At 41.1% G+C, this 25,867-nt stretch overlaps 2 protein-coding genes across 6 annotated transcripts in view; one reads left to right on the forward strand and one right to left on the reverse strand.

The window, feature by feature from the left end:
* The first annotated feature begins 44 nt into the window (after nucleotides 1-44).
* Etfbkmt (electron transfer flavoprotein subunit beta lysine methyltransferase) overlaps nucleotides 45-25,867 on the forward strand; it is a 40,436-nt gene continuing 14,613 nt past the window's right edge. The window contains exons 1-4 of one of the 3 annotated variants that reach the window (XM_052721949.1): nucleotides 45-165; nucleotides 2,848-3,253; nucleotides 8,144-8,274; nucleotides 11,021-12,579. In XM_052721949.1, the coding sequence (XP_052577909.1) occupies nucleotides 2,961-3,253; nucleotides 8,144-8,274; nucleotides 11,021-11,364 (768 nt within the window). In that variant the 5' untranslated portion in view covers nucleotides 45-165; nucleotides 2,848-2,960 and the 3' untranslated portion in view covers nucleotides 11,365-12,579. Of the gene's footprint in view, nucleotides 166-2,847; nucleotides 3,254-8,143; nucleotides 8,275-11,020; nucleotides 12,580-25,867 lie in introns of those variants that run through there. The other 2 variants (XM_052721947.1, XM_052721948.1) reach the window with 2 other exon arrangements.
* Nucleotides 14,438-25,867, reverse strand: part of Amn1 (antagonist of mitotic exit network 1 homolog) — a 40,808-nt gene continuing 29,378 nt past the window's right edge. For all 3 annotated transcript variants that reach the window (XM_052721952.1, XM_052721950.1, XM_052721951.1), the window contains 4 exons: nucleotides 23,985-24,202; nucleotides 22,984-23,040; nucleotides 21,690-21,801; nucleotides 14,438-14,890 (listed from right to left, as the gene is read on the reverse strand). In XM_052721952.1, coding sequence (XP_052577912.1) covers nucleotides 14,817-14,890; nucleotides 21,690-21,801; nucleotides 22,984-23,040; nucleotides 23,985-24,202 — 461 coding nt within the window. In that variant the 3' untranslated portion in view covers nucleotides 14,438-14,816. The remainder of the gene's footprint in view (nucleotides 14,891-21,689; nucleotides 21,802-22,983; nucleotides 23,041-23,984; nucleotides 24,203-25,867) is intronic.

Consider the following 25,867-nt stretch of genomic DNA (forward strand, 5'->3'; position numbering starts at 1 on the left):
AGCTGGTGTGTTCTGGCGGCTGCGCAGTGCACGTTTCTCCGCCTCCTCGTTCTGGCTGCCCAGTGTTTTTCCAGCTGCCGGCTCAGACTTCCTCTCCCCAGAAAGGAGATTCGGTGTACATTTTTTTTTTTTTTCTTCCTGCGCGTGAAGCTCCAGCAAAGTCAGGTAAGGACCGCAGTACCCTTTTAAAAGCAGAGTCCTGTCCTTTTTTCCTTAGGAAAGTAACGTGGTCACAAGCATTGTTTGTAATTTAACCTTTTTGTTTCTTTGCTTGAGACAAGCTCTCACTTTGTAGCCCTGGCCTGCAGTGCAGCCCAGACTTGCTCAAATTAGAGGCAGTTCTGCCCTAGCCTCCCAAGCGATGAGATTACAGACATGTGCTACTGTGCCCTGCATTGTTAACCTTGTGCGTGGTGTATGTGTGTGTGTGTGTGTGTGTGTGTGTGTGTGTGTGTGTGTGTGTGTGTGTGTGTGTGTGTGTGTGTGTGTAGACCAGAATGTGTCACCAGAAGCTAAAGTTACAGGTACACACTCTGGGACATTGACACTGGGAACCAAACCCTGGTCCTGCGGAAGAGAAGCAAACTCTCAATGCCTGCACCTTCCCTCCAGGTGGTTTGCTCATTCTGTCTGTCTGTCTTTTTGTAAGATAGTAGTCCAGGGAGGCAGTCCACCTACTGAGGGATTGGAGTCAGACAGATAGGAAGAGGGGCCATGACTGGATAATAAAGTGGAAAACTTCCGAGATGGATGGTTTTTCCTCACCCTCCTGACCTGAGACAAAAGCCTAGCATCTTAAAACAAAGGCCCTGTGAGCTTTTTCTCCTTCCTGCAGGCCCCTACTGAGGAACTGGCTCCACAAGCTGAAGGCCCCAACAGGACATGTTTTCACAATAGTTGTCCAGCCAGCCATCCCGTCTTTCTTCAAAGTGATCAACACCAAATTAGGGGAGCAAGACCCTTCAGAGACTTAAAAAACCCTAACCTTCAAGAGGAGACTGGATTTCCAGCTCCCCAAGTGCCCCTTCTACTTTGAGGAGTCTTTTTCTCTGTGTGTTTGCTGCATGTGTGTGTTTCTTCACCCCTCAATAAAAGCCCTTCCTAAACTATTGATCCTGTCTGCTCCTGTTTTCAGTGTCTGAGATTTCTCCACTGCTACCTGTTGAGCTTGAAAGTTTTCCTGCTTTTTAACTGTGTAACTGGCAGAGAAAGCTGAACCCAGTCAAGACCGCTAGACAGTAACACTGCCCCAGTCAGGTATGGCAGGGTGTACTGACAGTCTGGCTTGAGTTCAGCTCTTTTTTGTCACTGCTTCTTTCTTCCACGGTGATCTGCCTGCCTCTACCTCCCAAGTTCTGGGATTAAAGGCAAGCTGTGCACTACCATACCCAGCCTGCTATCTTTCTTATAGCATAATTTGAGTACCTACTTAGATTGTCTTTGTAACTTCTTCATAACCAAACTGTCAGTGCTGGGAAGACTTGGTGTTCAAATTCAAAGTAATTTCTTATTGCTCTGCTGTGAACCTTAAAGCACCATTGGTAGAGTGCTTGCTTAGCATGCATGAAGCCTTGGGTTTGACCCCAAGCAAAAATAAACCTGGAGTAGTGGCTGCACAGCACTTGTGATGTAGGAGAGTCAGAAATTCATCATTATCCTTTTCTATTTAGTTGGAGGCCAATCTGAGCCGTGAGACTGTCTGAAAACAACAATAATAACGACAACAAAGGAGCTGGAGAGGTGGCTCAGAGGTTAAAAGCACTTGCTGCTCTTGCAGAGGACCAAGGTCAGCTCTCAGTACCCATGTCAGCAGCTCACGACTGCCTGTAAGAGGAGCTGGTGCCTCTGGCCTCTGCAGACAGTCACATACACTCAGACACACAAATAAAAAGAAATCTTTACAACAACAGAAGGTCAGGCATAGCAACACAAGCCATCTGTCCAGCACTCTGGAGGCAGATGCAGGTGGATATCTGTGAGTTCAAGGCATGAGTTCCAGGACAGCCAGAGCTACATAATAGAGAGACCCAGAAAACAAACAAAAGATGGCATTCCTCGTTTCTCCTTACCAGTGTATACTTTGGGTTATAGATACTTTAAGTTTAGGTTTGGTAAAGTCGAGTCAATATTGACAGGAATTTAGAAGTTGGTGTCCTATTACAATGAAGTCCAGGCTGGATAGAATGGCATAGAGCTGTAATTCAGCACTCAGGATACAGAAGCAGGAGCCTAACTGCAAGCTTGATGTCAGTTTGGTCTACGTAGTGAATTCCAGTGCAGCTTAGGCTACAGTATGTCTATATTTGATGGGTACGGCTGTTTTGCCTGCGTGTGTATAAATGCACTGTGTGCTTGTGTGTGTGTGTGTGTGTGTGTGTGTCTGTCTGTCTGTCTGTGTCTGATGCCTGACAAAGCCAGAGAAGGCACCAGATCCCCTGGAGCTGGAGTTATGATTGTGAGGTATCATGTGGGTGCTAAGAACTGAACCTGGTTCCCCTGCAAGAGCATCAGGTGCTCTTAACTACTGAGCCATCTCTTTAGCCCTAGAGCAAGTGTATCCTAAAAACAAAACAACAAAAAGGTATACCTTATTTCATTTTCTTAAAGATTGCTGTAAAATCAAATGCCTGTGTATTTTTGTCATTATGAATTACTAAAAGGATTTCACAGTAAAAAAAAAAAAAAAGTAACTGGATTTCTTTACCCAAATTGATAAGCCAAAGCTGTCCTCTGAAATGAACTTGTGCTTGTGAGTTGTTAGAGCTTACACTCGCTTATTTTCTTGTTATGTTGAAAGATATGGACTAAGAATTTTCAGTATTGCTTGTTTGTTTGTTTGATGTACAGATCCAAACTTGCAGTGTCCACTAAGTGGAGAGGCAGACCCTCATCCTGTCTGCTTGGGGAGCAGTCCTTTTTAATAGCAACACTGCCAGAACCTGAGGTTTGGAGAAGTACTAATGGCTTTCAGCCTGGGTTGGAAAACTTCCAGGAGCCAGTGGCGTTTCCTGCAGGCTATGAGCAGTGGGTTGCCCCTGTTTCCCTGGAGGACAGCAGGGAGCTGTTTGGACCCTGAGATGAAAGCCTACCTGGAGGAGAACACTGAAGTCACCAGCAGTGGCAGCCTTACCCCTGAAATCCAGCTACGGCTTTTGACCCCCAGGTGCAAGTTCTGGTGGGAAAGGGCTGACCTGTGGCCCTACAGTGATCCCTACTGGGCAATCTACTGGCCAGGAGGCCAGGCCCTGTCTAGGTATGTCTCGGTGAAATGTGCATCTTTAAGGCTGTTGAAGATCCTTTTCCCTTCAGCACCCACCCCCAACTCCGTGCTATTTTTTTCTGGCCCTATAACATAACAGCAAAACCAGAAAGTCACTGGGGCTCATGCAGGTCCCAACTTATGTGTGGCTTGGATTGCTATCCTTCTCATAAAATAGAAGAGGATTTGTCCTATGGGAAGACAAAGTCATCTCCAAAAAGGCCTCCTATAGTTATCCATGATGGTGTGTGTGTCCCTTTGTAATCCTAGCACTTGGAAGCTGAGCCAGGAGCGTTTGAAGCTATCCTGTGATATATAGCAATGCTTTCTTAAAAATTTTTAAATAGTATCTATATACTCACATACTTGACTTTGGCACTTGCCACAGAGAGGAGAGTGGGGGATTGAGGCCTCTCGAGTCTGGGATTTCAACTGAGACCGAGAGAGAAGACAAGGATTGTCAACTAAAAAATTCAGAGAGGGCTGTAGCTACATCCAGAACTGGCCACTGTTAAATTAGCTTGGCTTCACAACTGTCATAGTTGTTGATACTGTAATGACAAAGTAGTTCTCTTCACACCTGTCATGGGTAATCTTTGTTGTCAACTCAGTTGAATTTGAAATTACCATCAAGACACAGCTGTGGGCATGTCCAGGAGGGTGTGCTTTTGTTAGAGTTTTCATTGCTGTAATAAAAAACCACAACCAAAAGCAGCTTTTTGATCACGGTCTATCATCCAGAAAGTCAGGGCATGAACTCAAGTCAGGAACTTTGAGACCATGGAGGAGCCCTGCTTCCTAGCTTGCTCTTCATGGCTTGCTCAGCTTGCTTTCTAATACCAGACAGCATTACCTGCCAGTGCATTGCTCCCAGAGGGCTGGGCCCTCCCACATCAATCATTGGTGTGGATCACATGGTGACCATTGCTGCTTGACTAGTTCCAGCATTTCGACTTTGTGGATCACAATTCCCCAGCACCTTTACTTCCATTTTTAATGATTCTCCCATGTGTTTTGGGAGTTCCCTTGTGCATTTTCTTTTGAGAAATTTTGTGCAGGCTTTGAAGGATGAAAATATATAAAATGGCAACCCCTTTAAACAAAATAATTCTTTGGAAAAAAACTCTGCCACCATGGAACCAATATAGTGTGATGACTCTGCCTACTCCTGCACAAGTTAACACCAAGCTCCTAGAAAATTTGGGTAAATAACATATGCTTGATTAATAAGGTATATTTGATAATCAAGATTGGTAAATTCCTAAGGTCTATTCAGGTTCACAGTAACATTTGTCTAACTTCATCTTTACTCACTTTAAGCTTTAGCTATTTGGATAAATTAAGCTATATATATATAAAAAAACTGCAATATTCTATATTGGAGTGTCTGGTCCCCCAAGAAAATCCTTTTCCCAAGTTCAGACATTTAGACAAAAGCCCCTGTGGTAGTTTGAATGTAAGTGGCCCCCATAATCTCATAGGGAGTGGCACTATTAGAAGGTGTGGCTTTGTTGGAGGGGATAAGGCCTTGTTAGAGAAATACGTCACTGTGGGGGCAGGCTTTGAGTTCTCTTTTGCTTAAGCTTCGCTCAATGTCAAAGTCTATTTCCTGTTGCCTTCTGGTCAAGATGTAGCCAGCACCATGTCTGCCTGCACACCACCATGTTCCCTGCCATGATGATAATGGACTGAACCCTGAACTGTAAGCTGGTACCTCAATTAAATGTCTCCTTTATAAGAGTTGCCATGGCGTTGGAGTCTCTTCACAGCAATAGAAACCCTAACTAAGACAGAAGTTGGTACCAGAGACTGAGATATTGTTGTACTCTACCCTGTTTTGTTTGGAGGAATCTGGACTTTGGTACTTTGGGTTAGGAAAGCAGTGGAATGCTTTAAGCACTGCTGAATGGGTCACACTAGTAGGAGCATGGAAGACAGTGGTGCTGGATATGATTTGAACTGTCTGGGGCTGGATCAGGAGATTTCAGAGGAGAAGAATTTTAGTATGTTGTCTAGAAATTGTTCTTATGAGATTTTGATGACGAATGTGGCTGCTTTTTGTCCTTGTCTGAAGAGTCTACCTGAGGCTAAAGTGAAGAGATTTTGATTAATTACACTGGCAGAGGAAATCTCAAAACAGTCTAGTATAGACTGTTGTGTGGTTATTACTGTTAACTCTGATGAAGATTTATAATGAAAAGAAGCAAGCTGAGCAAGGAAAAATACAAAATGTACAGTTCAAGGAGAAAAAGGGCACCAGGGAGTGGAATGGAGCTAAGTCCTATGTTCAAGGAGACCAACAGATTAAAGAAGAGCAGGATATAAATGCTGTACAGGGAGTGGTGACCTCAGGGCAAGACCCCACCCAGCTAATCTTCCAATGTGAGAAAAAGAATCAAAGAGAAGCTTAGAGCCAGGTGTGGTGATGCATACCTTTAATCCCAGTACTCAGGAGGCAGAGGTATACAGATTTCTTGAGTTCAAGGCAACCCTGGTCTAGAGATCCAGTTTTAGGATAGCCAAGCTTAGAGAATGAAGGACAGAAAGTTGGTGAAGATGTAATTGAACAAGGGGGCCATGTTCCAGCCCCAGTAAGCAGAAGAACTTGGCAGCTTCTGGAGTTAAGGATAGAAGAAAGGGGCTGTGGAATTTGCCCCTGAGACTAAGGAAAGCTGCTGAGTCCAGGCGTGTGTCGGGGTGTCCCTGAATGGAGGCCTAGAGAGGCCATTGTGTGAAGCTGTGAAGGTGAAGTCTGGATTGCCTTGGAGACCCCAACATGTTGGAGATGCCAGAGTTGTGGGGTACCTGCTGAGGAGAGCTGCTAATAGGGAGTGGATCCAGCCACTTGCTAAAAGGGAATCATTTTTATCTCTGGGAAGAGGAACCTGTGGCCCTTCCATTAACATATGACTGTGGTGACTATTAACTTGTCAAGGTCTGTGCTAATTTCCTCAATCCCTGATCACAAGCCACACCCCAGCTCACACGCCCCCTCTCATTTAATCCTCTGTGCAATTATAGATTATAAAAGTTGTAGTGTCTCCGCCCCAATAAAGTAGCCGTTCAGATTCACCCTCAGATCCTGTCAGTCTTCTCCTTTACCTGCCCAACTCCACACCTCATCTTTGGGACCTGAACCCCACTGGAGTTGGACTCAGGCAAGTCATTATTAAAGAACAAAATGTCCCACAGGCCAAGCTGGTGGAGGCGTTTTCTGTTGAAAGTCCCCTTTCCCACTTGCCTCTAGCTAGTGTCAAGTTGACAAAAACGAAGGATGTTTCCAGTGAAGCTTAACTGAGGGCCCACTGTAAGTGTGAGTGGCACTGCTCCGGTAGGAATATGAACACAGAGAAAAAGGAAGAAAGCTGAGTCCTGGAATCCTTTTCTTCATAATTTATACTGATGTGAGCAAGCACTCTCATACTTCTGCTGCCACAGCCCCCTACTGCCAGGCCTGCCTTCCCCATGATAGATTATATCTCCAAACTGTGTTCCTTCAAAATAAACTCTTCCTCCCTTAAGAGTTTCTTGTCAGGTGTTTGGTTACAGCAATGAGTCATATTAACTTTTTTTTTTTTTTTTTTTTTTTTTTTTTGAGGCAGGGTGTCACTCGTGTAGTCTGGCTGTCCTGGAGCTATGTAGACCAGGCTGGCGTGGGTGTCACAGAGATCCCACCTGCCTCTGCCTCCTAGTGCTGGCATTAAAGGCATGTGCCACTGAGCAACTTTTTCTTAAAATTTTTTTTAAAAAAATTTATCTATTTTGTGTGTGAGTGTTTTGCCTGAATGTATGTCTGTGTACCCCATGTGTGCCTGGTGCCCATGAGGATCAGAAGAAGGCATCAGATCCTCTGGAACTGGAGTAACAGACAGCTGTGAACTATCATGTGGGTTCTGGGACTTTAACCTGGATCTTCTGCAAGAGCAACAAGTGCTCTTAACTGCTGAGCCAACTCTCCAGCCCTCATACTAATTTTTGTAACACACTCCTTACCCTCAAAGTCTTGTTTTGATAGCAGTTTGGTCATACCTTTGGTGCTTCGGTGCATAGTTTCACCCCCTTACACAAGATTTCTTAAGGTATTTCCATAAATAAAGCTTCTACCCCACAAGAAACTAATGTCATCTGTTAAAGAACCTACATGGCCATAAAAGATCCGTATGTCTTAATTTGAGCTCAGGTTCATGTGGATATCAACAGTAAGCACAGAGTTCTGAGGTGGATCCTAAAGACTCAGCCCTTCAAAGATCCTGCTTTAATATTGTAAATTCCAGCCTCCCCTAGAACTTCCTCTTCTGCACACGACAGTATGAGTGATCATTTGGGATGTTCTCTTCTTTGGCAGCTCAAGGACATCTTAGGTGGACCCTGCATTTGTTTGGATTTTGCATTTTTAAGCTCCCCCTTCTCTGTCCTGTTTTTTTGTATAGCTGCAATGATACTTTTTGTTAAGAAATAGTAACTGAAACAAAGGCGAGTACTTTTAGCATGACCATCTTCTCTGCTTTAGCATTGGTCCTGATTTCATCTGGTTGTGTCTTTAGGGTGTATAGCTATCAAAAAAAGGTGTCCTGTTTCCCAGGAATAGTTTTGTTACCACTGGTTTAGGTCAGGTGGGTTCTATACCATGGGAAAAATTACATTTAATTCATTGCTTCGTGTGTTTGTGTGTGGTAGCACAGGTATGCATGGTGTGCATGTGGAGGTCAGAGGACAACTTTCATGAATTGGTTCTCTCCTTCCATGTTGAACTCAGGTCATCAGATTTGGCAGCAAGCACCTTTATCTGCTGAACCATCTTTCCTGTTTTGGTTTGTTTATTTTTTATACTTCTCACTGTCCTTTTCCATACCTCAGGTATTTTCTCTTTTCTTTCTACTTCAGGTATCTTTTGGATAACCCGGATGTTGTTAGAGGAAAGTCTGTCTTAGATCTTGGGAGTGGATGTGGGGCTACAGCAATTGCTGCTAAGATGAGTGGAGCATCAAAGATCTTGGCCAATGACATAGACCCCAGTAAGGACTGCATATTTTAAAATGTTTAAAGCTCACACCCCCCTCTCAGGATACATCATGATCGCTTACTGCCTTGTTTTTGTAATCTGATACTGTGAGGTATGTTCAGTGGGACGTCATCTGGGGCCTGGACTGACAGTGCATTTCCCCAAGAGGATTTGATTTGCTGCTATATATTCCAGAGGGATATAAAGCTGGGGCATGTATGTTAGCTTCTGGGTTGAGAATTCCCTGAAATGTATAAGTAATGTTTATTTGACACAAATTCAAGTAAAGATAAGTTTGTGTCTTTAGTGGATATTTTTACTGCATTAAGACCTAAGTTGTGTTAGGTATGGCAGCCCACACTTTTAAGTCCAGCACTCAGGAGGCAGAGGCAGGTAGACTTCAGAGTTCCAGGGCAGTTAGGGCTACAAAATGAGACCCTGTCTCAAACAAAACAAAACAAAACACAAAAGAGGCCCAGGTGGTGACAGGTAAGCTTTTATTTAATCTGATTTTTTCTGATCCTACCTTCATTTAGGGCAGAGCCCTCCAGGGGTCTTATTTTATTAAGAGGTTTCAGTTATAATTTAATCAAATCTAACATTTGTTTTTCTGTCTACAGTAAATAAACATACCAAAAATAAGCAGAAAATGTTCATAAAAATCCCACCATTGCTGTTCTATATTCAGTATATAGCTTTTTAAAATTTTTCTTTCTTGGTTATAGTCCACATGAGAAAGTTATAGACCACCTTGAATATAAGGCCAAATAATAGTCCTTTGTTGAAGAGACTGAGAGCAGGCTTTTGTCACAGTGAACTCTTCCCCTAGGTTAAACACTACAGAATTTATAAAGATAAAAGACAATTAAATCACATGAGGTGCAGGGTAGGGGAGTTTTTACTTTAAACAAGGGATTATTTCCCAAAAAGGAAGGAGGAACATTTTACAAGCATCATTTCTCAGAAGGGAGAAACTTCTGTCAAGCCGGATGTAGTTCTGGGAGGTGGGTATGGAGTCAGGATAACTGATCTCTCCTAGACCAATTCCCTCCTCTTTTTTTTGAGACAGAGTCTCATGTAGCCCAGATGGCCTCAACTAGCTATGTAGCTAAGGGTAATCTTGGATTTCTGATCTTCCTATTTCCATCTCTCAAGTGCTGGGATTATCAGCATGCACCGCCATGCCCAGCCTCTTTGTTTTGTTTTTTGTTGGTTTAGACAGGGTTTTAGGCTGTAGACCCAACTGGCCTGGTACCTCCCTTTGTAGCCCAGGTTGGCTAATACTTGCAAGGATCTTCCTGCTGCATACTACCATGTCTTGGAGTGACAGGTATGCATCATCATGCCCAGCCAGTATATAGTTTATACTGATATAAACTTTAAACTTCTTTCCCTAAAAAAATAACAGTGGGGGTGGGGATGGGGTGGGGGTGTGTGGAGAGATGGCTCAGAGGTTAAGAGCACTGGCTGCTCTTCTAGAGGATTCAGGTTCAATCCCAGCACCCATATAGCAGTTCACAACTGTCTGTAACTACAGTTCCAGGGGATCCGACACCCTCACACAGACATTAATGCAGACAAAACACCAAAGCACAAAAAGTTAAATTCAACAACAAAATCCCTTTTAACAAAGGAGATATTAGATTATTTTTACAATTATTTATTTATCTGTGTATGTGCCGCAGTGCACATCACATGGGGAGATGGGGATAGCTTGTGGGATTTGGTTCCCCCTTTCCATCATGTGTTTTAGGCATTGAACTCTGGTTTGTTGAGACAGGTTCTTTCTGTGTAGTCCTGGCTGTCCTGGAACTCCTTGTATAGACCAGGCTGGCCTCAAATTCACAGAGATCTGCCTGTCTCTGCCTGCTAAGTGCTGGGTTTAAAGTGCGCAACCATGCCTGGCCTTCAGGCATTGAACTCTTAGATTTAGTGGCAAGCATCTTAACCTGCAAAGCCATCTCCCTGGCCCCTGTTGTTAGATTAAAAAAGGTGTTCAACCACAGAAACTCAGACTATCCCCCATGGACTTTTACAGTTCGTAAAAATGGCAGACAAATATTTATGCAAGGTTTGGAGGCATGATGACATTCTCCTTGTCAAAAAGGTGACTTTTACTGCAACAAATTACTTCCCTCGTCAGTACTAAGATCTTGGTTAAGAGATCTAAATAACAAATGATACAGACTATATACACAAGGCTTACATGTTGTGGAGTTACAGGATGTTGTGAATTTTTAATAATTAATAAATTAATAATTACAAAATTGGCAAAATTTCTAAATACTATTTCCTGAAGAGTAAAGAGGCATATTGTCTGTTAAAGTTTTTATCTCAAAGAGAATGAAATTGTTTATAAGCTATGTTAAAGAACTCTTTATGCAGAATTCATATTAATCATTACTGATAAATACTTATGTTTTGAGAAAAGCTTGGGCTAAAATAGAAAATGAAATATAGAGCTCATGTGAAGGAAAAAAAGGTGTTTTTTTGTTTTTTTATTTTTATTTATTTATTTATTTTTATTTTTTGAGATAGAGTTCCTTTGTGTAACAGTCCTGGCTGACATGGAACTCGCTTTGTAAACCAGCCTGGCCTCAAACTCAGAGATTCACCTGCCTCTGCCTCCCAAGTGCTAGGATTAAAGGTGTGTGCCACCACTGCCTGGCTCAAAAAAAGGTGTTTTTAAACACCTTAACAAGAAAGTACAATAGCTTACTCATAAATGCTTATAGACCAATTTATCATGTTTTGTAAAGTTGCAGGAATGGCGATTACACTAAATTGCAAATTAAATGGACTGAATCCTTTTCCCATTTTAACTGAAAACATTCTGAATACTCAGCAAGGTAAGTTTGATGTCATTGTTCTTGGAGATATGTTTTATGACGAAGACCTTGCAAACAGTCTTCATCTGTGGCTGGAGAACTACTTTTGGACCCACAGAACCCGAGTATTGATTGGTGACCCTGGGAGGCCCCAGTTCAGTGGACATAGCATTCGGCATCGGCTGCATCAGCTGGAAGAATACATACTTCCAGAGCCAACTCAGCGGGATAACAATGGACTGACCACAAGTGCAGTGTGGGAATTTCATCCCTGATTTGTCAGGGTGCTTTTATTATGGGTATAGTTCTGTTTGTATTAAACTCTAAAACTTTCCTCTGTAGGAGGTTCAGTTTAAAGAATGCAATTCAGTGGGGTGTGGTGGCTTGAGGCTTGAATACCACCACTTGGGAGGCTGAGGTAGGCTGATCTCTGTGAGTTTGAAGCCAGACTGGTCTGCATAGTGAGTTAGTTCCAGGACAGCCAGAGCTACATAATGAAACCCTATGTAATGGAGAAAGTTATTTGAAATTTCCTCTGTCCGGCCCTGCATAGTCATGCACTTGTTTAATCCCAGCACTTGAGAGGCAGAGGCAGGTGGATCTCTGTGAGTTTGAGGCCAGCTTGGTCTACAGTGAGTTCCAGGGCAGCCAGAGTTACATGGTGAGACCCTGTCTCAAAAAAAAAAAGAAAAGGAAAAAATAAATTTCTTTCTTCCTTTGCTCTAATACCTTGGATAACTCTGGTTATCTAAAACTTTGGTTTACTAAAGTTAGTAATGGTTATGTTCCCACTTCATATACCAGGTTGTCAGGATTTTATAACAGCAAAACACTGAACTCTAAGCAAAAATAATGTGAATAATACATATCATATACAACTGATTATGTAGAAAGTATATCTCTATATGTATTTATATATAATATACACAATTTGCTGCAGTATTAATATCTCTGGAAGATAAGGAACTAGAGTGTTATCTTTCTGTTACTGTAACAAAATAACTGATAAAAATCAACTTAAAAAGGAGAGGTTTATTTTGACTCAGTTTCCCAGAGGCTCCAATCCTTGGTCTTTGGCTCCACTGTTGTGCAGCGGCGGCAAGGTAGGATGTTACAGCAACAACAGTGTGCAGTAGAAGTGGCCAGGAAGCAGAGAGCCAGAAACCAGGAATAAGATAGACCCTCTAAGGACACAACTGCACGGACTTCTTCCAACAGAGCCGCACCTCCTAGAGTTCCCATCCATGAGGAATCAGCCCAACTCAATTTTGTAATCAGGAAACCAACTCCAGTTAATTTCCATTTACTGTAAAACTTAAGTTTCTGTTTATCAGAACTGGGCTGTGCCCCACCATCATAACCATAGACTGTTCGGTAACAGATGTTCCAGGAAGATTTCCTTAACTGCCTAGTCTTGCTTCTGTAACCACGCTTGCTTGCAAAATCTCCCACCCTGCAGTTTTGCCCTATAAAAGAGGTATGAAAAATTGGCTCAGGGCTGTTCTCTTGAACCCTGTCTTCCCAATAGTCCATTCAGTTATGAATCCATTAATGAACTAATCCATTGGTGAGGTCAGAGACCTCATAATCTATCATTCCCCCCAAGTTCCTGCCTGGAGGGGATTTCTGTCAGGGTTGAGAACAGATGCTACAATTGGCTAAGGATACTACTCTGAGGGATATCAAATGAATCTAAGCACACTGAGTTCCTTAGTCCATTCACTTTATTCTTCTAAGTCAATTCTATCTACACAGCTTCTTTTCTGTTCTCATACTTAGCTCCTCTCAGTCCCTCTTGCTCTCAGTCCCTTCTGCTGTTCTCTCATCTTTATCTAGTTCTTTCCATCTTGTCCTCATCTTTGTTCTTATCAATCAATTCTCCTATTGCTGTTCTATGATATCTATCTAGGTCTTTTCCATCTTCTTTCCTCCTTTTTTCCCCCAAGTATGCACGTATGTATGTATGTATGTATGTATGTATGTATGTATATATGTATGTATGTATATTCATTCATTAACAACTTGTTAGTAAAAACTACAAAGTTAACTCTCAGGGACAAGTAGTCTGATAAGAGTCACACTTGGCAAAGACTTGGTCAGCTTAATTGGTGATTGACAACAGCTGTGGGTTGTAAAAAGTTCTGGCTATCTCTTAAAGGGATAGCTACAAAGATTACAAGGAAAGAAATTAAACCAATGAGAGATTTAAGGAAAAGGCAAAGAATATGTGTACTATTTTATGTGATTAATAATATCCAGACATGGTTAGTCAGTTAACAACCTTTTTCTGTTAGTTACCTGAATCTCAGGACCTATATATAATTAGTCTACTGAGTCTAAAATCTTGCATTAAAAACTGGTATAGAAATAAATACAAAGTTTTGTTATTTAAATCAGAGTGGGGAGGTGCTAGTGGAGGAAGCTTAGGGTAACATAGGTGCTATTGTTCTCTTGAAGGACTAAGATATACCAAGGCCAGACACCTGCAGTTCTGCTCTGTGAAAGTTCTATGAGGACACTTTGGCCAATATTTACCTTGTCAGTGGCTAAGGATGGAGAGTAAGACCTCTAAGTGTCTACAGTCCACATGGAACAACAGATCTAGCATGAACCATATTTTAGTATGTTTCTATTCATAAAAATTGTACAGTTAAATAAGAAACCATCTTTTAGACTACCACAATTATGAGTGCCTATTAAGATTAAGATGCAATCATGAGATTACATGTACCACCCCAGCCCTATAATGGCATTTCATACTTAATTTGTACACATTTCTGGGACTGGAGATATAATCTAATGGTACAGCACTTACCAAGCATGCATGGAACCCTAGATTCAATACCCAGTAAAACCACACACACACACATACACGTTTATGAATCTGATTTTGCACAGGAAGAAGCTCATAGATGAACAAAATGTACTTGGAAAGAGCAGCCATAAAACCCAATGAAATTGCCTTGGGATACAGCTCAGTGGTAGCCTGTCTGCCTAGTATATGAGGCCCTGAGTTCAAGCCCTAGAATTGAGTGGGATAAGAATCAATGAAATGAGTGTCTGAGCAAAAGCCTCAGTAATGTGAATATGTTGAATGGCAGCCCCCCCCTTTGAATATTAATCTTTTTGGTGCTGAGAATCCAACCCTAGCATCATGCAAACTAGGCAAGTGTTCTACCACTGAGCCACTTTTCCAGTTGAGTGTCTCATAACTGGTGAATTATTACCATTGATTCCAGTGAAACAAGTATATCCATTTCTGTGAAGAGGTAACAGGCCTCATGTTCTACTTTGCTTTTGGCTGAATATTTCATGAAGGTAAAAACCAGAAATCGACTCAGAAGGTAATTACGCTTTTTAAAGCATCTTTATTTAGAATTCTACCCATAATGTCTCTTACAACAGCTCAAATACCTACACCAGAGAATGGACTATAAAGGGAAAATAAATCATTTGAAACTTTTGTTATTAAAGAAACAAACCCAGCCTCCTTCCCATCAAGTGATAAAAAGATGGCTCATCAAACAAATATGAGATAATAGAAGTGTTAAAATGCTGAGTCTGGTTAACTTAAAAGCACAAACATTTACATTAAGATTGAATTGGTTCTCTGGGAGTTACAGCTTAACTAAGACAATAAAATAATAAATTAGTGTTAAATTAAGTGAAAAACAAATATTTATAGAGCATATCCTGGAAAAGTTCCTCAGATCAGCCTCTGTGAAGATCAATAAACAGACCAAGTCACTTGCTTTAGTTTTCTCGATCCTACTAATTGCTCCAAGACTTCTCGTGAATGATCTATAAAAGAGAACAATGACAATATATTAATTTATAACAATTAAAGATATTTAATGTTTTTTCATATGTAAACTGGATATAAGCTGGGTGTGGTAATGCATGCCTTTACTACTGGTACTTGGGAGGTTTCGGTAGGAGACTCAGGAATTTAAGGCAGACCCAGCTCATAGCAAGTTGGAGGCTAGCCTGGGCTATATAAGATCCTGTCTTGACATAAAGAAAAAACAAACAAAAGCTAGGTGTGATGATAGCTATTACAGGGTTATTGGAAGGGTTAAAAACAACATGAAATAGAAAGCACAGTGGAGCTGGTGGGATGGCTCAAGAGGTAGTGCACTTCTTGCCAAGCCTGACAACCCAAGCTCCATCACGGGGAGCCACAGGGTGGAATGAATAGTGTGACCTCCTCGACATGCACACTAGATAGCACATATGCACCTCTCTACACACAAATAAGTAATGTAAGTTACAAAGCATATTTAAAAAATATATTTATTTTGCTGGACATGGTGGCATGCACCTTTAATCCCAGCACTCGGGAGGCAGAGGCAGGCGGATCTCTGTGAGTTTGAGGCCAGCCTGGTCTACAAAGTGAGATCCAGGAAAGCTAGGGCTACACAGAAAAACACTGTCCTGACAAACAACAAAAAATTGTTTACTTTAAATTTTATGTGCTTAGCCTGAATGTATGTAATGTGTGTTGGTGTACCACTTGTCTGCCTGGTGCCCACAGAAGCCAGAAGAGAGCATCAGATTCCCTGAACTGGAGTTACAGACATCAGGCAGGTGTTGGTAATTGAACCTGGGTCCTCTGGAAGAGCAGCCAGTGCTCTTAACCCCTGAGCTAGATTGCCAGCCCTGGTAAATAAATGTACTTTTAAAATTCAAAGCATAGTATACAAATGAATAACTCATTAATAATTAGTTAATGGTACTCTTCATTATCATTAGATTTTGCACTCCGAACAATGTAATTATTTTTTTCTTTTGAGAAAGGCTCTTTCTATGTAGCTCAGACTGGTCTACATAAGTGAATTTCAGGCCAGCCAAAGCTACATAGTGAGAGACCCTGACATGCCCACCACCACCACCACCAAAAAAAGAAAGGTAAGATATCGCACACTTCTAATTCCAGTGGTGGTGGAGACAGGAACATCCCTGGGGCTCAGTGGCTGACTCCTGAAGAAGGACAACTAAGGTTATCTCTGGCTTTCATAGGCACACAAACAGGTACATGTATCCCCTCCCCCAACATGTGCACCTCACACATAGGAACATACGACATTTTAAAAAACGTAAATTAAAAAGAAAAAAAATACAGATTTCAGGTTAGCGGTGTAAGTCAATGGTACAGCGCTTGTTTAGCATCTGCAAGGTCCTGGGTATAACTCCAGCACCCTAACAAACAAACAAAATCACATGTTAAAAGTAAGGAACTGGACAAAGATACAGGATGCAAAGAGCTACTGTACAAAGCTGGAGAGACTTTGTAGAAGGAAGGGAAACACTTCTCAGCTCATTCTGTGGAAGGCTACTACTGTCTTGACAGCAAATATAATCAAAGATATCACAAAAGAAAGGAAGAAAGAAAGTTAGGAAGAAAGAAAGGAGAAAGAAAAATCAAGATCTCTTATGAATGTAGACTCAAAAATCCTCAACAAAACCTGCAATACCCAAATCTAGCAACTGCAAAAAGATCATATACCATGATTGCCTGGATTTTAACATCTGAAACTCAATTAATATATTTACCTTGTATTAGTTTCCTATTGCTGCTCTAACAAGCACCTAATTCAGTGGTTTAAAACAGTATCAATTTATTATTGTACAGTTTTAAAGGACAGAATTCTAAAATGGATATGACTGAACTAAAATTAGGGTTTGGCCTATCTGTACTTCCTTTTAGAGGCTCAAAGGAGAATTCACTAATAACATTTTCAACTTTAGAGATCTGTTTTTTCTGGAATCCAAGATGACTGGAGGTTTGGGACAGTAACCAGCAACTTTCAGGTGTCCTTTGGAAGTACAGAATAGAACATGATAAAAGTTGACAGATGATGTTACTCTCGCCTGTTAGGGGTTGTCTTAGTTAGGGTTTCTATTGCTGTGAAGCAACAGCATGACCACGCAACTCTTATAAAGGAGAACATTTAATTGTGGTGGCTCGCTTTCAGTTTCAGAGGTTTAGTCCATTATCATCATGACAGGAAGCAAGGCAGCGTGCAGGCAGACATGGTGCTAGAGAGGTCTTATATCTTGACTCACAGGCAACAGGAAGTGGTCTGAGACACTGGTCAGTATCTTGAGCATATATGAGACCTCAAAGCCCGCCTCCACAGTGATACACTTCATCCAACAAGACCACACCTCCTAATAGTGCCACTTTCTTTCAAACTACCACAGAGGTCATCAGATCTCAGATAGGCATTCAAATACTTAACTCTGCAGCATTAAACAGGTGACTAACCCAGAGTAAAGGAATGTAAAATGTACAAATGTAAAATGAAGGCTGAGATCCAAGGTTCATTCTGCTTTTGGTAAATATGGGTCCACGGGAGGAGTCAGTACTTTTCAGCAATAACAGTTCTCTCTCTCTCTCTGTCTCTGTCTCTCTCTCTCTTCTGAGACAGGGTTTCTCTGTGTAAGAGGCCTGGCTATCCTGGAACTAGCTCTATAGACCAGGCTGTTAACTGATGCCTCTTAACAGGATATGGAGTGTTGGTATGTGTTGAATTTTTCTCAGGTAGTTTTTCTGTTTCTGTTGAGATGATCTTGTCCCTTATTGATAAGATGTGTATTAGTTACATTTCTATTGGTGTGACAAAACACCATGACCAAGGCAACTTAGAAAGTATTTAGGGGCTGGATAGATGGCTCAGAGATTAAGAGCACTGGCTGTTCTTCCAGAGGTCCTGAGTTCAATTCCCAGCAACCACATGGTGGTTCACAACCATCTGAAATGAGATTTGGTGCCCTCTTTTGGCCTGCAAGCATGCATGTAGGCAGAACACTGTATACATAATAAATAAATCTTAAAAAAAAAAAAAGAAAGTATTTAATCGGGCTTATGTTCAGAGTGTTAGAGTCTATGATGGCAGAGCAAAAGCATGGGAACAAGAACAGATGAGAGCTCACATCTTGACCTACAAGTAGGAGACAGAGAGAAACCTGGGAATGGTATCTTTTAAACCTCAAAGCCTAGCCGGGCTGTGGTGGTACACACTTTTAATCTCAGCACTTGGGAGGCAGGGGTAGGTGGATCCAAGTTCGAGGCCAGCCTGGTCTACAAAGCGAGTTCCAGGACAGCCAGGGCTGTTACACAAAGAAACCCTGTCTTGAAAAACCAAAACCAAAAACAAAACCCTCAAAGCCTACCCTCAGTGACACACCTCCTCCAAGAAGGCAATACCTCCTAGTCCTTCCCAAATAGTTCCACCAACTGGGGCCCGCATATTCAAACATATGAACATGAGTGTCAGTCTCATTCAAACTACCATACTCCACTCCCTGGCCCCATAGGCTTGTGGCCATATCATAATGCAAAATGCATTTACTCCAACTTCAGAAGTCCCCATAGTCTATCACAGTCTCAACACTTTTTAAAAGTTCAAAGTTCAGAGTCAATTCTAAGATTCAAAGCAACCCCCCAACTCTACCCCCTTCAGGGCCTCTCTACATAGCCCTGGCAGTCCTGGAACTTGCTATATAGACCATGGTTGGCCTCAAACTCAAACTGCCTGCTTCTGCCTCCGAAGTTCCAGAATTAAAGGTGTGTGCACCCAGTGCACTCTCTTAATTGTAAACCTTGTAAAATAAAAAAGCAAATTATATACAAACAACTTACAATGGCAGGGATGTAATTACCATTCTAAAAGGGAGAACTACTAGACCCAAGAGGAACAAACTCCAAATCCTGTAGCCCATGTCAGATGCCAGTGCTTAGATGGCTCATCTCTCCGGCATTGCTGCCTACAGCATTTCTGTCTCTAGGGCTTGTTCCACTCCCTCTCTGCAGCTCTCCTTTGCAGATGTCTTGGGTCTACCTTTAACATCTTGGGTTCTCCAATGTAATCCAGACTTCACTTCCACAGCTTCACAAAATGGGGTGTAGTACTTTTTTTTTCCCTCCACATGCATACCACCCCCACACCCCTTGGGTAGTACTTTTAAAATCTTCATTATCCTTAAGTGTTATGGTATTTATTTCATTTTTTAAACTTTCAACAAAATTTTATTATACAAAGGCTGTCACATAACTGGATACTTTCTACTTGGTATGGTATTTATTTTAAGCTGTTTGGGGCCAATGATATAGCTCAGTGAGTAAATCTACATGCTACCAATCCCCAAAACTCATATGGTGGAAGGAGAAAACTGACTCCAGCAAGTTACCTTCTGACCTTACATGTCTACCATGGCATGTGAACACATACACAAATAAATACTAAGCTTTTGCCTAAGAATCATTTTCATCATTGACTATATACATTTTTTTCCCCTGACTTGGTTTCTATTAAAAATAGAAGGGTAAATACCAGTTTGATTATTTCCAGATGTTAACTAGAACAATATTTAAGGTAAAATTAGCAGAGATAAATTTTATAACATGTTGTATATGGAAGCTATCTCTAGACAAACAGAAAAGCCTATTAAGACAGAGCTATTTCAGCTAAAGTTACAGGACCAGAATCCTTTGGTTCACAGACTGTTTCATTTCAAAATTTGATGCCAGCCTACTTGTTCATGACTTTCAGATTTTGGAATCCATAGGACCTCACTGATTTTAAAATAAGGAAGTATTAAAACAGGGAGCTAGAGAGAGAACTCAGTGGTTAAGAATACTTGCTGCTCTTTCAGAGAACTTGAGTTTACAACTCCCTGCAACTCTAGTTCCAGGGGATCCAGTGCCCTCTCCTGGTTCTGAGGGCACTGACAGTATGCTATCCAGGAAGCTGAAGTGAGGACCAAGGTTGAGAAATACCTATATTCTTACTATCTAAGCATAGATTTCCCTTAGATACAAGGGAACTAATGTGGAGCTGTCATAAAACATAGAAAGCCTAGGTAGCAAATCCTTAAACTGAGAGGATTACAAGAATGCTTTGTACTCCTTTGCCCCTAGGCCTAGAGTTCTGGACTAGCCTAGGCTCAATGATAATCATAATAATGATAATAATGTACAGGAGAAGTAAGAGTTACTTTATAAGTACCTCTGCTTATTCATTATATAGGTTAAGTGCATACATAACTCAATGGCTAGACTGATTTTTTTTTGGTTGCTGTTGTTGTATTTGTGGGGTGTGTGTGTGTGTGTGTGTGTGTGTGTGTGTGTGTGTGTGTGTGTGTGTGTGTGTAAGTGGACATGTGTGTGGAAGCCTAAGGTTGACATTGGGTGTCTTCCTAATTGCTCTCCACCTTATGTATCTGATACTGGAGCTCACCATTTTGGCTACGTTGGCTAGCCGGTTTGTTCCAGGGATTCCCTGTCTCTACCTCCTGTGTGGGCATAAGCTAGGATTATAGGTGGAATCTGGGGATCCAAACTCTGGACCTCATTCTTGTATAACACTTAACCTGCTGAGTCATCTCCTCAGCTTTCAATGGATAAAATTTTTGTTATGGTGGTATTTGAGACAGGATTTTTGTAGCCTAGGCCAGCCTAGAATTTACTATGTAGCTCAGGCTAACCTTGAACAACAAACCATCCACCCTACCCCAGCCTTATGAGTGCTGGCAATACAGGGATTGGTCATGATGCTTGGGTTAAATTGTTCTTACCCTACACCCCTACTCCCTACTCCCCAAGACAGGGTTTCTCTGTGTAGCCCTTGCTTGTAGACCAGGCTGGCCTGGAACTCAGAGAGATCCAGCTGCCTCTGCCTCCCAAGTACTAGGATTAAAGGCGTGCTCTGCAACCCCCACCCCCATATTTGATCACACTGTGAAACTCAAGTTTTCTTTAATTATTAAATAAAGTCTTGGGTCAAGAGGTGGAGCCAGCAACTAGTTGACAGGAAGTAGTCATAGAGAGTTAGAGGGAGTGTGGAAAATAGATAAACGCATAGGAAGTATTAGGGAGGGACTTTGAATGTGGCTATCCTTTTTGGTTTGGGATTGAGGAAGAGACACTCTCTTGCTGGGTAGATGGCTAAGGAGGAAGGTCAACTGGTTTGAGCTAGCAGGTTTTCACCCCAGTATCTGACTCCCAAGTCTTTACTGGTAAAATAGAATGATAGAGACTTAGTTAAAAATTACATTTGGCTGCAGAGGCAGTTTTGGGGGACACAGAAGTCCCGCCAAGCCTCTGTCTGTGCAGCAGGGCAGTCAGTGACTGTGAAGTCACAGTCAGTAGCTACAACAGCAGTAGATTCAGTGCGGCTGCTGTGCTGATGATAAAACAACACCTGACTGTTAAACTGTTCTTAATCTCACTCTCTACATCTTGAGTAAACAATAGTCAGCTGGTCACTTAGCATATTTAATAGATGTAATAAATTTGACATTTTTTATTGTCTGCATAAATATCATCTTAACACTATGATCATGACCACTGCTGGCATCATCATCCTTATGTAGGTAACACTGAGCCTCACCACCGACATTACCATGACTAGTACCTGCTTTGAGATCCTGATAGATCAGATAATCACCAGGATAAGCCTGTGAAGGAGTATACTGCATCATTTTACTGATAAGTATAATGAGTAATGGAATTAAAGGACTAAGGAATTTTCTCAAAGTTCTACAGTTGGTAAAAGACGAAGTCAAGATCTGAATACAAGTAACCTGTGAGACTGACCTGTTATTAGGGGGCAGCCGTGGAAAAGAAGTATACATATCTGAGGACAGGCAGTCAGGACAGCTTCTACAGCTTTATCAGTTAGATTTATACAGTATCCCATGTTAATCTCCTATGTAGAAAACAAAATGAAAGAAAAAAATTTTAAACTAGATGTATAATAACAGCACAAAACTTTTGGAAAATAATTTTACATAAAAAAGAACTAAAGTGACTAAGATAACTCCATCTTGTACTGACTCCACTTTGTCTGTGTAGACACTTCTCAGTCTCCTGCCCCCCCAACAGCCATGTCCGCCTTGGCAACACATTTGGGATTTTCCATGACTCTAACCATGATCCAAATGTACTAACCAAAATAACTAATGTTTATGTAAACTAAATATAAACTAAAATAACTGCTCTTCCACGGGACCTGGATTTGATCCACAGCATCCACATAGTGGCTCACAATTGAATTTAACTCCAGTTCTTGGAGATCTGGCATCCTCCTCTGACTTCCTCAAGCATCAGTCATGCCTGTGGTGCACAGATATTTATACAGGCAAAACACCCATTCGCATGAAATAAAAATAAGTTTGTTTGTTTCTAGACAAGATCTCACCATGTAACTCTGGCTGGCCTGGGACTTACTGTATAAACCAGGCTGGCCCTGAACTCACAGAGATCTGCCTGACTCTGCCTCCCGAGTGATGGGATTAAAGCACATGAGCCACCATAAACACTTTTTTTTTAAATGTACATTTGGTGTTTGGCCTGCATATATATTTGTGTGAAATTGGATCCACTGGAACTTGAATTACAGACAATTGTGAGCTGCTATGTGGATACTGGGTATTGAACCAGGTCCTCTGGAAAAACAGCCAATACTCTTAACCACTGAGCCATCTCTCCAGCCCTGGAACACAAAATACTTTTTTAAAAAGGAAAAAAGGAAAATAGGACGAAAAGCTGGGTATGGAATTACACTCACTGTAATTCTAACTATGGGGAGACTGAGGCATGAAGACTGCTGCAAGTTCAAGGCCAGTGTGGGCTCAAAATATAAAGCAAAACCAAAAATTCAAACAAGTAAACAAAAAGCTCCAAAAGATAAATGGGCCAGAGGGAAAAGATGTCTCAGCAGATAGAGGCCTGTCATGTAAACCTGAAGACCTGAGTTCTTCAGGACCTATGTAAAGGTGGAAGGAGAGAACCAAATGTACAAAGTTGTTCTCTGGCAGCCTGCCTGCCAATAATTTTTTTCTTGAGAATAAAATAAAGTTTAGTATTTTCATAGCCATTTAAAAATTACCTCTAATTGTTTGGCACATGGTCCACTAACAAGCGCAACCACACCACTGTCAGACACCTGAGCAAAAGGGAAAAGAATTTTCATCATATATTCTGTGATGGAGTCAAGAGAATTCTCTACAGTGCATTAATCAAGAAGAATAATTGCCTCCCATTCAGCAAACATGCATTTTAGTCATATATTCTTCCCATCTCTGTTACTTAATAGTTTATGGAAATATGTAAATTCTAGTACAATTATTAAACACCCGCTGGCAGTGCAACATGAAAGAAATTGACTCCTGGAGTTGTCTAACCAAGGGTGAGTTTGATGCCTTCTAACAAAGGACCACATTTTCTGTTTATTGAAAAGCACATTAAACATGGTATAGGAAAGGAATGAGTTTTACATGGGAAGAACTAATTTCTCTGACCCCATAGACACAGAAGAGCAAGCAAAACCACAAAACATGTTATCATACTTTACACACACACACACACACACACACACACACACACACACACACACACACACACACACACACGTACAGTTCTGAGTTAGGGACATGGAAGAATTACAAGGGAGACATACATTATTCTGAGTCATGGCACGGAGTGGTTATGAGTTAGAAATAAGGAATATAGTTTGAGATCAAAGTTTTGTGTTCATCTTAGCTTTTAAAGATGATTTACATGGAAAGTACAAAGTACAATAAGATTATGTTGTTTTTCTTAAAGTAAGTTATATTTAAACAAGCTAACTACACAGTATATAGCTTTAAATGATCTCAAAGCATATGATTAAGTTGGTTACAAGGTTGGACAAATGTTCTACTTCTGAAGGCAAGCTATAAGAAGCATTCCAAAAAACATTCTCATACCACCTATATCAAGAGATGGCCAACAGTTTCAACAATAAAAAAAGAACTAATTAAGAAAAAAGAACTAATTATGATATTCTGATTAATCATGGATAATAATTGATACAGCACACAATTTGTGTCAAGTTTATATCTCATTTACCTGAGTAGTTGAAAAGTCAACACATTGCAAAAATTGGCAGTTTTTTCCTAATGCATGTAAGGACATATCAGTAATACTTAAGCAGCCACCCAAGTCAATGATCTTTAGCAGCTGGCAATTGAGTGCAAGAGCAAGGACTCCTTCATCAGTGATATTGCAACATCCTTTCAGAGAAATTTCATGAAGGTCGGAACAGGATGAAGCTACAGCTTTTATTCCTAGGGGAAAACAGTGAACTATATGGTTATAAATGGATATTACAAAATTTAAAACGTCCCCAAATTATCAGAATAGAATTTCTTCAAGCATCAGATGGACAAGGATTTCCTCTCTGAGATATAAACACAGACAAGCCTCCTGGAAGCTTGTAAGAATAGACACCAGAGGTTGCCTTTATAAAGGCTGCTTCAGTTCTAAAGCCCTTCTGTTCTTGATCTAATATTCTGTTAGGTAACCTCTGTGGATGCATGTTAGACATACCTACCTTGACAAAGAATAGACTCCAGACTTGACTGTACTAATTACCACACTACGAATACAGCAAGATGCTATCTAAGTCCAATGGTCACTTTTCTTGCTTTACCTTAAACTAGCGGTATGATTTACACCCACCAAATGTAGTCACTGGATGCAGTGCTTTACAGTACTTTTGTATTTTAAAAAGTCATTACAATTCCTTTTACTTTGGAATACCTTTTTTCTTGGAAATTAGAATCAGTATCATAGGTTAGCCATATTTGGTTCAGAATGAACTATTATCTCCTTCAAGTGAGGTCATTATCTTGCATCATATAAAAGAGGCAGATAGATGCTCTACCACTGAGTTGTAGTGTGTGTGTGTAAGAAATGTGACTAAGACAGATTTTCATTTTAACAATCACCAATTGTATGTTAGTAATTTTCAAAGTAGTTCATCCCACAACAAGCCAAGTATATCCAGGACAAGATGCAGAGGCAAGGAAAATAGATTTATAGAGGTAGCAGTTTTGTTAGTGGGGAGGGCTAATGGGGGGATTCTTAAAGGTAAAAAGCCCAGATGAAGTCTTCTACGAGGTATTTCCAAGTTCTTGTCACTGGCAAAGAATTCAAAGTCCAAGTAAGAAATCAGGAGGAAGTTTTACTACACAGGGAGTGTAGGATTCTCAAGAGAGCTTCATGACTTACAGGCTTTTCTTGGTAGGCCATGTGCTATGGGGAGGGACAGGAGTGTTTATCATCATGTATCATTCCATGTTTCCTGTCTTTTTCTCTGGCCAGAACATTACAATGGACATAGATCTTCTGTAGCTATTTCTTTTATTTATACATTCATTCATCCCCTCCCTGCTTCCTCTTTATTTTTAGACACTCACTGTGTAGTCCAGGCTGTCCTTGAACTCACAACATTCACCCTGTCTCAGCTTCTAGAGTGCTGGAATTACACATTTGAGTCACCATGACTGGCTTCCTGTCTTAAAACAGACACATTCTGCATGTTAAGTTTCATAGCTATTAACTGAAAACTAAGGAAGGGCATTATAAAGGCTAGATATTCTGGGTGCTATGGCGCTAAGGAAAGATTTGGCAATTAACATCTTTTTGGCAAAAGGATATGAGGAACGGACAGGCAAAGGGAAAAGGAACAGGACAAGTCCAAAGGGACAGCCCTGATAGATACCTATGAAGATACACTGCTTTTGTTAAGAAGGATTGTCTAGTCGGACTAGGCAGTTAAAAGCAGGATGTAGGCCTGACATTTCTGCCCTTGTTTTATGTCTATAACTTTTACTTTTGAGGCAGGCAACACAGGGAATACAGTTTATCCCAGGACTCTAGTTGGTTTTGATTACACACACATCCTCCTCTTGTAATAGTGCACTTGGCTGCCTAGCACCTTCATCTGC

This window comes from Peromyscus californicus, unplaced genomic scaffold (assembly GCF_007827085.1).
Source record: "Peromyscus californicus insignis strain IS unplaced genomic scaffold, ASM782708v3 Scaffold_6__1_contigs__length_162567912, whole genome shotgun sequence".
NCBI classification, from domain to species: domain Eukaryota; kingdom Metazoa; phylum Chordata; class Mammalia; order Rodentia; family Cricetidae; genus Peromyscus; species Peromyscus californicus.